This window comes from Solanum dulcamara, chromosome 9 (assembly GCF_947179165.1).
Source record: "Solanum dulcamara chromosome 9, daSolDulc1.2, whole genome shotgun sequence".
In the NCBI taxonomy this organism is placed as follows: domain Eukaryota; kingdom Viridiplantae; phylum Streptophyta; class Magnoliopsida; order Solanales; family Solanaceae; genus Solanum; species Solanum dulcamara.
The window spans coordinates 71,770,126-71,781,337 of record NC_077245.1 but is presented as its reverse complement, the minus strand read 5'-3'; the positions used below and the strand labels follow the sequence as shown (position 1 = coordinate 71,781,337).

At 32.1% G+C, this 11,212-nt stretch overlaps 1 protein-coding gene across 1 annotated transcript; it reads right to left on the bottom strand.

The window, feature by feature from the left end:
- Window positions 1-6,467: 6,467 nt before the first annotated feature.
- Window positions 6,468-9,871, bottom strand: LOC129904602 (40S ribosomal protein S13). Its single transcript, XM_055980169.1, has 5 exons — window positions 9,740-9,871; window positions 9,589-9,661; window positions 8,625-8,763; window positions 8,237-8,423; window positions 6,468-6,679 (listed from the first exon to the last, which is right to left on the bottom strand). The coding sequence occupies exons 1-5, from the start codon at window positions 9,760-9,762 to the stop codon at window positions 6,646-6,648; spliced, it is 456 nt and encodes a 151-aa protein (XP_055836144.1). The 5' UTR covers window positions 9,763-9,871; the 3' UTR covers window positions 6,468-6,645.
- Between the last annotated feature and the right edge of the window lie 1,341 nt (window positions 9,872-11,212).

Below are 11,212 nucleotides of genomic sequence, written 5' to 3'. Positions count from 1 at the left end.
TTTTTGTTATTATATATTGTTCTGTATAGTTTGATTATAGTATTATTTTGTTGTAGTATTAATCTGTTACTTCCTGTTGTTTTATTGGTGTATGTTATTTTCTTTATTTCTTTTACTCTCATATCTCTATGAAACTGTATTGCGTATGCTGTTGTTTCACTGAAAAAATTACTAACAACAATAAATATTCAATATAATTTTATAAAATGAGGTCTGATAAGGATAGAGTTTACGCAACTTTATTCTATAAAATGAGGTCTGATGATGATAGAATTTACACAAACTTTACTCCAACATCTAAAGATAGAGAAGTTGTTTTTGATAAACTTTTGGCGCGGAGAAAAACACTCCAAATGCAATCCTAAAAAAGAAAAGAAATAAGTAGGGCGATCGATCTTACGCTCAGGGCGAAAGATTGTTGTGATAATAACAAAACAATAAATAGAAATAGAATAAAAATTACTGTTATATCGAAAATAACGGTGTTTAAAATTAATTTCAACTTTTTAGAGAGAAAAAATCAATTTTAGTAAAAGAGAAGTCGCCACTTAATTTTTTAAAGAAATTAAGAAAACTTTATTTAAAAGACCCTAACAGATTTAAGTGTTAAAAATTTAGAGAAAAAGGTACGAGGTTCATATTACTATTTTAACAAGGTTTTAGCACTTAAAATAGCCGCTAACATGCGGTCATCCAACGATTTGAAAATTATTTGACTAACTTTGGAAAATATTAATTTAAAAGGAAACGAAGACTTTGAAATTATTTTTTAGAAAAAAAATGATAAAACTTAAACATTTGATTATAATATACATGTATATATATAAAAAAAAGAGTAAAAGTTTATCAATGACTAAGTAAATGTAGAAAATCATTTTAAGAATAAATTAACATGAATTGGTTTATCCTTAGGGTAATTCAATTAAGTTAAATCAAACTAATCAACTTCTACGTTAGTATAAACAAACGTAAATAAATAAATAAATTATTACAACCCAAATTAAATATAAATGAATAAAGTATGAAAAATTTGGTCCAACACTTAGTTTCTGTAAGTCTGGACTAAGTTATTGGACCATCTGCATTTTGGGCCTTAAGCCCAATTCCATTATATATCGCAGCTATATATACACTGTATTGAATTGTATATACACCATATACCACGTGTTTGTTTCCTGTAGATGTTGTATATCACTGTATGTCATTGTATATCACTGCGTATCAGATTGTATATATATTGTATACAGTTTTTATTCCTTGTCCCTGCTGCATATTACTGTATATACACTATATATAGGGTTTTTCCCCCTGTATCTACTGTATATCACTGCATATATACTGTATATAGTGTATATACAGTGTATATAACACTGTATACAGTGTTTTATCCCATGTATCTACTGTATATCACTGCATATGTACTATATACAGTGTATATAAAGTGTATATAATACTATATACAGTGTTTTTCCCCTGCACATACTATAACATTATTTCTTTATATCAAATTGTATACATACTATATATCAGTGTATACGGCACTGTTTTCCGCTTGTATTCCGTGTATACAACCCAATATCAATATTCAAACCATGGATATTACCTTTTTTTCCATGTATCAATTTTCAGTCATTTGATCAAGATGATAGGAGACTCAAAACTCAACTATATATAAGGATGAAGTCCAAAGATTGACTCGAATTGATATCACATGCACCAAAAATAAAATTACATAAACATTTACTCATTTTAAACTAAATCAAGGAATATATCATGGTATTTTGAGTTATTAAATTGATGGACACCCTAGAAGTGACTAACAACATGCTAACTAGCTTAATTTTAAAGAAAAAATCAAATCAATTAGGCCATGAAGGTTATAACTAAATATAACTTAAGCATATTTTATTATCTACATTATGTTAAAAGAAGATTTTGAAAACATGAAAACCTATATTGTCAAGAAAAACCACTTGAAAAATAATGAACAAAACTAAGTGTTTTCATTAGATAATCCTAACACATGCTAGCTAATTAATCCTAACACATGCTAACTATAAGGAATTTCTATCACTAATCTAGCTATTCTTAATACATGCTAACTAAGAAAAACAAGACTACAAATCAACTAACTATAAAACATGAAATAATATGAAATAATTAAATAAAATAAAGCTAAGAAAAGATTTTACCTTTTTTCGGGCAATGAGACTGAAGACTCGATGTTCTAAGAACACTGTTCTTAGTCTAAATTTTGACTTCAATCTCCTATTTTCCTTGAAAAAAAATATAGATTGAAAGCTAAAAAATTTCACAACTTTTAGGCTAGGGACAAGAGTCCAAAATCCTAATCAAGTTAAGAAAATTTCTAACTTTGGAGTGATTAAAGAAAACCTCTCCCTTCTTCATCTCTTAACAAGAATATGAGCCTTTATATGGGCTCCAAAAACCCCAAATCCCTCAAGGATTTTCGATGTGGGAGAATAAGATTTTTCCTTTTTTTTTTTTAGAAAAAACTAAAAAAATTCAAAAATGCAAAATATAATTAAACTAACCTAACTAACATTGTTTAGTAAAAAAAATAAAATCTTTTTGAGATGATTTTTGAATAACTACATAAAAAGTAATCAAAGATATAGTTATATAGAAATATGTATATTATACTAAATTTATAAAAAGATAAAAATAGTTAAGAATAACATGAAAATATTTTATTTTTTTATAAAAGCTAATTATTTCAAAATGTTCAACATTTAAAGAAATTTGACAGTTAATTTGCGTTGTAGATGGTCAAAATTCGGTGTCAACAATTACAACAACACAATATGATATCGAAGTACAAAAAACAATAAATAGTAACAAAAATTCAAGGACAAAAAACTACACTACCAATAATAAGATTACCAGGTAAAATATTCTGAAACAGACTTAAAAAAAAAGTTAACAAAAGTACAAAAATCGAAAGATAGTAATTAAAAAAGTGTAAATAATAACAAGTCAAAATTTACAAAAACAATATGATAATTAAGGTAAAAGAAATAATAAATAGTGACAAAAGTGAAAGGAAAATTACACGACCAATAATAAGATTACTAGCATGAATGACTAACCAGACAACATACTATTACGTACTATTATCATTGAAAAAAAAACTATAAAAGAAAAGATAATGAGTTGAAATATAACTATGAAGTTATGGTAAAAAAAAAAATCTAATTGCAATAGTCATGCTTTGCAAATTATCTTCAATTTTATTTTCTTTATTGTATGTGTGCTAATATTTGTATTACCAACTTCAAGCAACTTGTAATTGTACATTAATACTGAGCTTTTTTTTCCCACCCAATGTTTGGAATTCGTAGAATCTTGACCAAGTTCGAATCGCACACTGCAGAATTCATTTAGGGTGACACTCTCAACAGAATTTTTGACATATCCAAGGCTCGAACCCGAGACCTCAGATTAAGGTTGAAACAGTCTCACTATTGCACCACAATTCATGTTGGTTATTAATAAGTATATTGATTTGCCGTTATTTATTATTATAATTTTGAAACGTATGTTATGATTGTCCCAATTTTGACTTTTATTTTCATTCTTAGATATATTACTGTAATATTTATTGGATATAATGATCCCTCTATACAAAAACAAGGGAGATATCCAGAGCTGCAACAACTATAGAGGTATCAAGCTTCTAAATCATACTATGAAAGAGTGGGAAAGAGTGGTGGAGATGAGGGTGAGGAGAGGTGTGTCTATTTCAGGCAACCAGTTCAAATTTATGCCGGGACGCTCAACTATAGAAGCCATCCATCTTATGAGGAGACTAGTGGAGCAGTATAGGGAGAGGAAGAGGGACTTGCATATGGTATTCATCGACCTAGAAAAGGCTTGCGATAAAGTTCCACGAGAGATACTATGGAGATGTTTGGAGGCTAAAAATATACCTGTGGCATACATTAGGGTGATCAAGGACATGTATGAGGGTGCCAAAATTAGGGTAAGGACAGTAGGAGGGGACTTAGAGCACTTCCAGTTGTGATGGGGTTGCATCAAGGATCAGCTCTTAGTCCGTTTTTATTTGCCTTGGTGATGGATAGATTGACGCGATAAATTCAATGGTGTATGCTTTTCGCGAACGACATAGTCCTGATCGATGAGACTTGTAGTGGAGTTAACGCTAAGCTGGAGGATTGGAGACATACCTTAGAGTCTAAAGGGTTTAAGCTGAGTAGGACCAAGACAGAGTACTTAGAGTGCAAGTTCAGTGAGACACCTCAGGAGGTTGACGCGGAAGTTAGGCTTGGTGACCAGGTCATCCAAAAAGAAAAGTAGTTTCAAGTACCTTGGGTCTATCATGCAAGGTAGCAGGGAGATTGACGATGATGTCACACATCATATTGGGGCAGGGTGGATGAAATGGAGGCTCACTTCCGGTGTGCTATGTGACAAGAATGTGCCACCACAACTTAAGGGCAAGTTCTACAAAATGGTGGTTAGACCGGCTATGTTATATGGGACAGAGTGTTGGCCAGTTAAGGTCTCTCACGTTCAAAAGATGAAAGTTGCCGAGATGAGAATGTTAAGATAGATGTGTGGGCATACCAGGAGTGACAGGATTAGAAATGAGGCTATTTGGGACAATGTAGGAGTGACCTCGGTGGAAGACAATATGCGAAAAATGCGACTGAGATGGTTTGGGCATGTGAAGAGGAGAGACACATATGCCCAGTGTAGAGGTGTGAGGGGTTGGCCATGAATGGTTTCAGAAGAGGTAGGGGTAGGCCGAAAAAATATTGGGGAGAGGTGATTAGACAGGATATGGCGCAGTTACAGCTTATCGAGGACATGACCTTAAATAGAAGGGTGTGGAGGACCCACACTAGGGTAGAAGGCTAGTACATAGTCTCGTTATTCTTCCGTATTAGTAGGCGCATTAGCGCATTATAATTTCTTGTGCTCTAGTTTCTATTATTATCTATTACTTTCTGTACTTTGATTACTCTATTTTATCTGTGTCGCTTTCGTTATTTGCTTTTCCATATCGCTTTTAACTTTTTAGCCTTATCTGACCTCTTTTTATGCTTCTATTGAGTCGAGGGTATCTTGAAAACAACCGTCTTACCTTGGTAGGAGTAAGGTCTGCGTACACTTTACCCTACCCAGACCCCACGTCGTGGAATTTCACTGAGTTGTTGTTGTTGTATGTTCTTCCGAGAAGCTTTAGTTTTTTTTTATTATTATTTATAATTTTACCTAATATCGTATTTAAAGCTAAATTGTAATTTGAATTCATCCATAGTTATAAACAGAGAAGTTATTTTATTTGTTTTCTCATAAAATATACTATAATACCTTTCATAATTTTTAACATATATTTACGTGCATTAAAAAACAATTTTCTTTATTTTTCTAATATCAATTTTTCACTTCTAATCTTATCTATTATAATTTTCTATATGAGAAATTTAATTATTTTCTTGAAATTTAAAGTATAATTAAATTAATTAACTATAAAAAGACGGACAAACGGCAAAATTAATTTTGCGTTTTCCAAAACTTCGTCAAGTCATGTTTATGTTAAAAATGTGACCATTTCTTTGGCAACGGTGAAAAAAGTTATAATTTCTCAAGAATACACAAATAATTTATGGGCTTGAAATAATTTCTACTTCGACTACATTTCTTATTATTTTTTTTTCTCAATAAAGCAAGTCGTTAACATCGCAACACTCAAACAATAGATGCAATAATTGTGTAAATAAAAGTGCTTTAAGATAAGTAATTTATTTGTTATCTCTATATGTTCATCGTTTGTCCCTTTCAATTACTTTTTTCTGAAATAATTATGAAAAAATGAAGATAATATATATTTGTTAAATTACTTCTCTAAAATTTCTTTTCATTAATTTATTTCCTAATTAATTTGGAGATACGAAAAGATCGAAATATATGAACGTTCTGATTCCTCTCTAACAATTATTAACCTGATTTATACAGATAATTGTCAAATTCAAAGGATGCAAGCATTATCCGGAATGAGCTCATTAGTTTACCCCAAAATGATCAGTCTCAACACGAGAGGAAGAACTAATAATAGACACAAAACCATCCCTTCTCGCAATATTTGTTCGAATAAAATGCTTAGCTAATTCCACTAGGTGGCTTTTTGAGTCCACCATTCAATCCGAAGGCTCAACCACAGACAAACAAGTGGGGAATGTTGGTGTGAACCAAAAAAGATTGGGTAGAGCCGGATCTAGGTGAAACTAGATACTTATTTAGTCGAACCAAATTGACAATCAATATCTAAATTAAAGCATCTATAGGGAGCTTTTTAAGTCCGTCATCAAATGCTAAGACTCGACAACAGACGGACAAGTTGGGAATGTTAGGGTGAACCATCAAACATTAAGGAGAACGAATACCTATCGAGCAGTCGAACTAAAATTGACATCAACATCTAAATTAAAGCATCTATGCATAACATTTAGTAAAAGCTGGAGAAAGTGTACAGAAACCATCACGCCATTATAAGTATCAAAATTCAGAAAATGGACATGAGAACCTATTCCAATACATAGAGAAGAAGAAGACAGCTGATCAATCTTCTCAATGATAATAATCCATCCATGTCTCAGTTTAAGCTACAAGTGTACTTGCTGTGGTAGACTCACTGTAAAATAATGAAAACATTCACAATCAGCAAAGGTTAATTTACAAGTAGAAAACAAGAATAAACTAGATTCAACATCTATTATATATAGAGAGATATAAAGAAAAGTTTAGACCCTGTATCTACTAGTGTTGTTTAAGGCGCGCGTAAGCCCTTAAGGGAGGCTCAAAACATGTCGAGCATTTCACCTCAATTAATGTGTGCTTCACTGTCATCATCAAGGTTCTAAGGCATACTTTTTCTTGCCAATGAGCCTATTTTGAAGAGGTGACACTAAACAATTGATATTTCGCTTAATCATATACTTTTTTCCAAATTCTTTGTTCATATATTTGTATTTAGTCTCCATTTACACCTTTTTTCATTAAAGTCCAAGCTTTATTTGCGCTTTGCATTTAAACCCTAACGGACCTTGAAGCATTTTTGCACTTTTTGCTTTTGATAACACTGGTATCTACTTTGTAATTTTCGGCAAAGGGGGATGTACAGACCACCTCTGCACCCTTCCTTGGATATGGGAACCATGTATGTAGTTAAGACTTTCTTGGATAGGAGAGAATGGCAGAATTTTGGCACTATGCTAATAATGGCAAAAGGGTTTTTCAAATTAATTGCCAAAAACAAGCAGCTACTCTCTAAAAGTCCGAAAAACACTTCTAACAAAAACCATTTTCAAAGTAGATTTTGCAAGCTTAGACAAACAGGCTATAAGTGGTATAAAATTGATTTGACATATGGAGTTGAAGTCACGAAATGGACAACCTGGAAGATTGCAGCCTGGAGTTAGTGCAAGCTGACTCCCAAAAAAAGGGTTACTGACGAGAGTGTGGAGGATCTAAAAAGGGCTACTTGGACTATAGTTAAGTGGTCTTGAGGGAACAAGGGGTAACATAAAGCTATAGTATAATGAAATAGTGAAATATTATGAATTAAAAGTCATGTCAAAAGTTTACAAGAGACAACAAAGAGGTTTTAACCTAACTATGCAAATCAAACCCAATGACCAATTTGTTCCGGGATGGAACTCTAAGGTGGAACAAATCAACATCAAACTATTGGTCTTCAAATTGGTAACAGAAACATGACAAATAAACCAACATTTTAATTTTGACTCTTCAAAATCTCCTTACCAACAGGAATATATACTGACTAAAAGGCATCTCATTTGGAGTGGTAAGATAGTAACACAAAAAAGAAAGTAATGTTGCAGCTTCATTCTTCAAAACAAATCATTTCCATGCAGAATACAGATCCCCCATAACTAGCGAGCCATAATTTAGGAGTCATTCACGTTGAACCGCACAGGAAAGGAATAGACAGGAAACATTAAGATGGTTTATCTTTAAAAAGGTACAGTACTAAAGTTCTATCCATTCCTTTTCTTTTCTTACGGTTCTTTACCTAAACCATCCAATCCCTTAAATCTTACAGCAAACATACGCCAATCACATCCCCATAGAAGAAAAATATTATTTTTTCTGTATATGGGAAGTGCAATCAGACCACGGAATAAGGGGAAATGCAAAGCATTGTTAGGAGTGAAAGAGAGTAACTTACTATTTCCAGACAGGTGGAAGCTTCTTAGTTTTCTTGTAATAACGAGCAAGGCGGTGAATCCTACTCTCCACCAAAATCAAGCGGAACTTGGAATCCTTGTCCTTTCTGTTCCTCTCCAAATGCTTCCTGATGGCAACTGCCTTCTTAATCAGGTGGTATAGATCCTCTGGGATCTCAGGAGCAAGTCCTATTTAATTGTCCAAAAAAATCCATATGTTAAATCAATCAACTGCTCATTCTATTCCAAACTAATCAGTGAATTAACCATATATTCCACTCTATTGGGCACACTTCCTTCTAATTGATATATTAAACCAAATTTTATCTAAAACTAACTGCAATTGAATTTTTAGCAGCATTGATGATCTGGAAAAATATACTTAAATACCATGAGCTTTGAGGATACGCAAAATCTTGCTCCCGGTGACACTCTTGACTTGAGCAATTCCATGAGAATCACGAAGAATCACACCAATTTGTGAAGGTGTCAATCCTTTTTTCGCAAACTTGCAGATATTGTCCTCAACCTAAAATTATAGAAACACAATCATCCATATAATGATCTTAACATCTATTTGTTCATTGTTCCTATATCAAGATGTACACATTAACTACTTTTTTGGATGGTTGTTACCTAAACACAATCATTCATATATTGATCTTAACATCTATTTGTTCGTTGTTCCTATATAAAGATATAGGCATTAATAACTTGTTTGGACGGTTGTTACTTCTTGTATTATATTGTTAGTTTAAATACAGTTTGTTCTGATTATTACTTAAAGTTTACTGTATAGTATCATTAAACCCATTGCTACGTAATGATGAAATGTCCACATTTTATGTCACAATTAATTTGGTGTGATCACATTATTACCTTATTTTTTCTTCTCATTTTATCTTTATTTATATCTAATAATCTTATTTTATCTTTTACCCTGTCTTTTTATAATAACTCTAACCCTTGCCCTTCTTTTCCTATAGGTTTGTACTTCAAATTGCACATGTATACCCTTATGTAGCCACTGGAAACGACACAATCTATCTAAAAGTTATATAACAACCATATGATACAATATATTATGAAAAGATATGTAACAACCATACAAACAAAGTATAAGGGGCTGTTTGGACATACAAAGTTTCTGTTTTCTTTTTCTTCAAAAGTCAGTTTGGTTATACATTGAAGAATTTTTCAAGTGAACATTTTTAACTCATAAACTTCAACATTCCAGATAAACAATTCAAATATACTTTTTCAAGTTAATTTAAATACTAAAATTTTCAAATATCACCAAATTCATATCCAAACGGCCATAAAGAAACAGAAAAAAAGAGAGTAGATGATTTACATCTGGAGCGGAGATCTTAAGCCAACTTGGAGGAGTTCTCTTGTAAGGAAGAGCTGACGCTGAGATACCCTTACTGAAACCCACAAAAGTATGGTGAAAAAAATGAAAAAAAAAAATTGCTTCGAAGTGAAAGTATGGAGAAAATACTCACCCGCGACTGTGCATACGACCCATGGCGAAGATGAGAGTAAGCTCACTGAACTGTGTTGCTCAAAGTGTTGCTTCGGTTCTTTCTTCTAGGGTTTATGGAAGTAGTGGATTATTTTGGGCTTCAATTTTGCTGTATGTTCGGAAAGAATTGGGCCGTTAAATTCTGGGTCCAGCTTTAGACATCCAACAGGTTATTCGCACTTTTGTTCCTATTTTGTGCTGATTTTTAAGGGGTAGATTCATATATATATATATATATATATACGAAATAAAATAATTAGTTTACAATAAATATAGTTTTGTTTTATTTATATAAAAAATAGTCAAAAATCATAGGGAGTATACACTGACTATACAATATAACTTGTCAAAAATCATAGAAAGTATACACCGATTATACAATATAGCTTACCTATATATGTGTCATACACAGGGGCGGACCTACATAGGTGACAGGGATCGGCAAAAATTACACTGTATATATATGTAAATTTTCTATATTTCTGTATATATACTAATTTTGAACCACCCAATTAAAAATGAGAGATAGCCCAGTTATACTGGAGTGCACAACTTGGGCCGCAAATACTATCTCTAGTTTGCAGGTGCAATTCCTACTGGGTGCGCAGGCTGCCTAATTTTTTAAATTTAACTCTTTGCTAGTGTTGTACAGGTTCAACTACTACTTAAAAACGTAAGAATAACTTAAAACCTTTTCCCTTTGATGTTTGTGATATCAATAAAAGGTTCTCCAATTTAAATGGGCTTTGTGATCTTTCAAAAAGATTGGTTCAAACAAAGAAACATTCATGATGCACTCAAAATGTTGAATATGGTTTAACTTTACATGATGTATACACAGACTATTTAATCTCGATCAACTCAAAATTATCTCTAAACAGTCCCAAAATTTAGATATGAAATTCTCTCAATGTTTCGAGTCTTTTGATATATAATTCATTTGAAACGATTCACGTTTGCAATACGTCAATTTTTTTTATTTTTTTTAAAAAAGGAAGGACAAAGAAGAAGGAGGGAGGATGTAGAAGGAGGAGCAGAAGGGAGGTAAGGAGGGAGGTAGAAGAAGAAGCGTAGGGAGGTTGAAGAAGAAGCAACGGTACCCCATTTTTTTGGAAAAGAAAGAGGCGGAATGGTCATTTTCAATATTAAAGGGTTTATTTTTTTAAGTGGACTATTTTTTTTACAAAAAATTTAACCCAATGGGCATTTTGTTGAAGTCATTTTTTTTAATTTATGAGCATAACAAATAACTTTTTTGCGACACATTACTTTATATTTTCTTATCATAGCAAATTATGTTCCAATAAATATGAATCAAATGGCTAAAGGATGAAAAGTAAAAATTAATTAGTTGAAGCAAGTTGTAGACCCTAACAAGAAGTTTTAAAGACATACAAGTCTAGATAAAAAACTGATAATATCACTAGTGAAGTGGGATGTTAAAATTAAGCAT

Excerpts from the sequence above, each read along its gene's own strand:
- LOC129904602 (XM_055980169.1), bottom strand. The coding sequence starts at position 9,762 with ATGGGTCGTATGCACAGTCGCGG. Across the intron at positions 8,424-8,624 it reads GCGTATCCTCAAAGCTCATG|GACTTGCTCCTGAGATCCCA; the intron begins GTATTTAAGTAT and ends ACAATTAAATAG. Across the intron at positions 6,680-8,236 it reads CTTCCACCTGTCTGGAAATA|TGAGTCTACCACAGCAAGTA; the intron begins GTAAGTTACTCT and ends ATTATTTTACAG.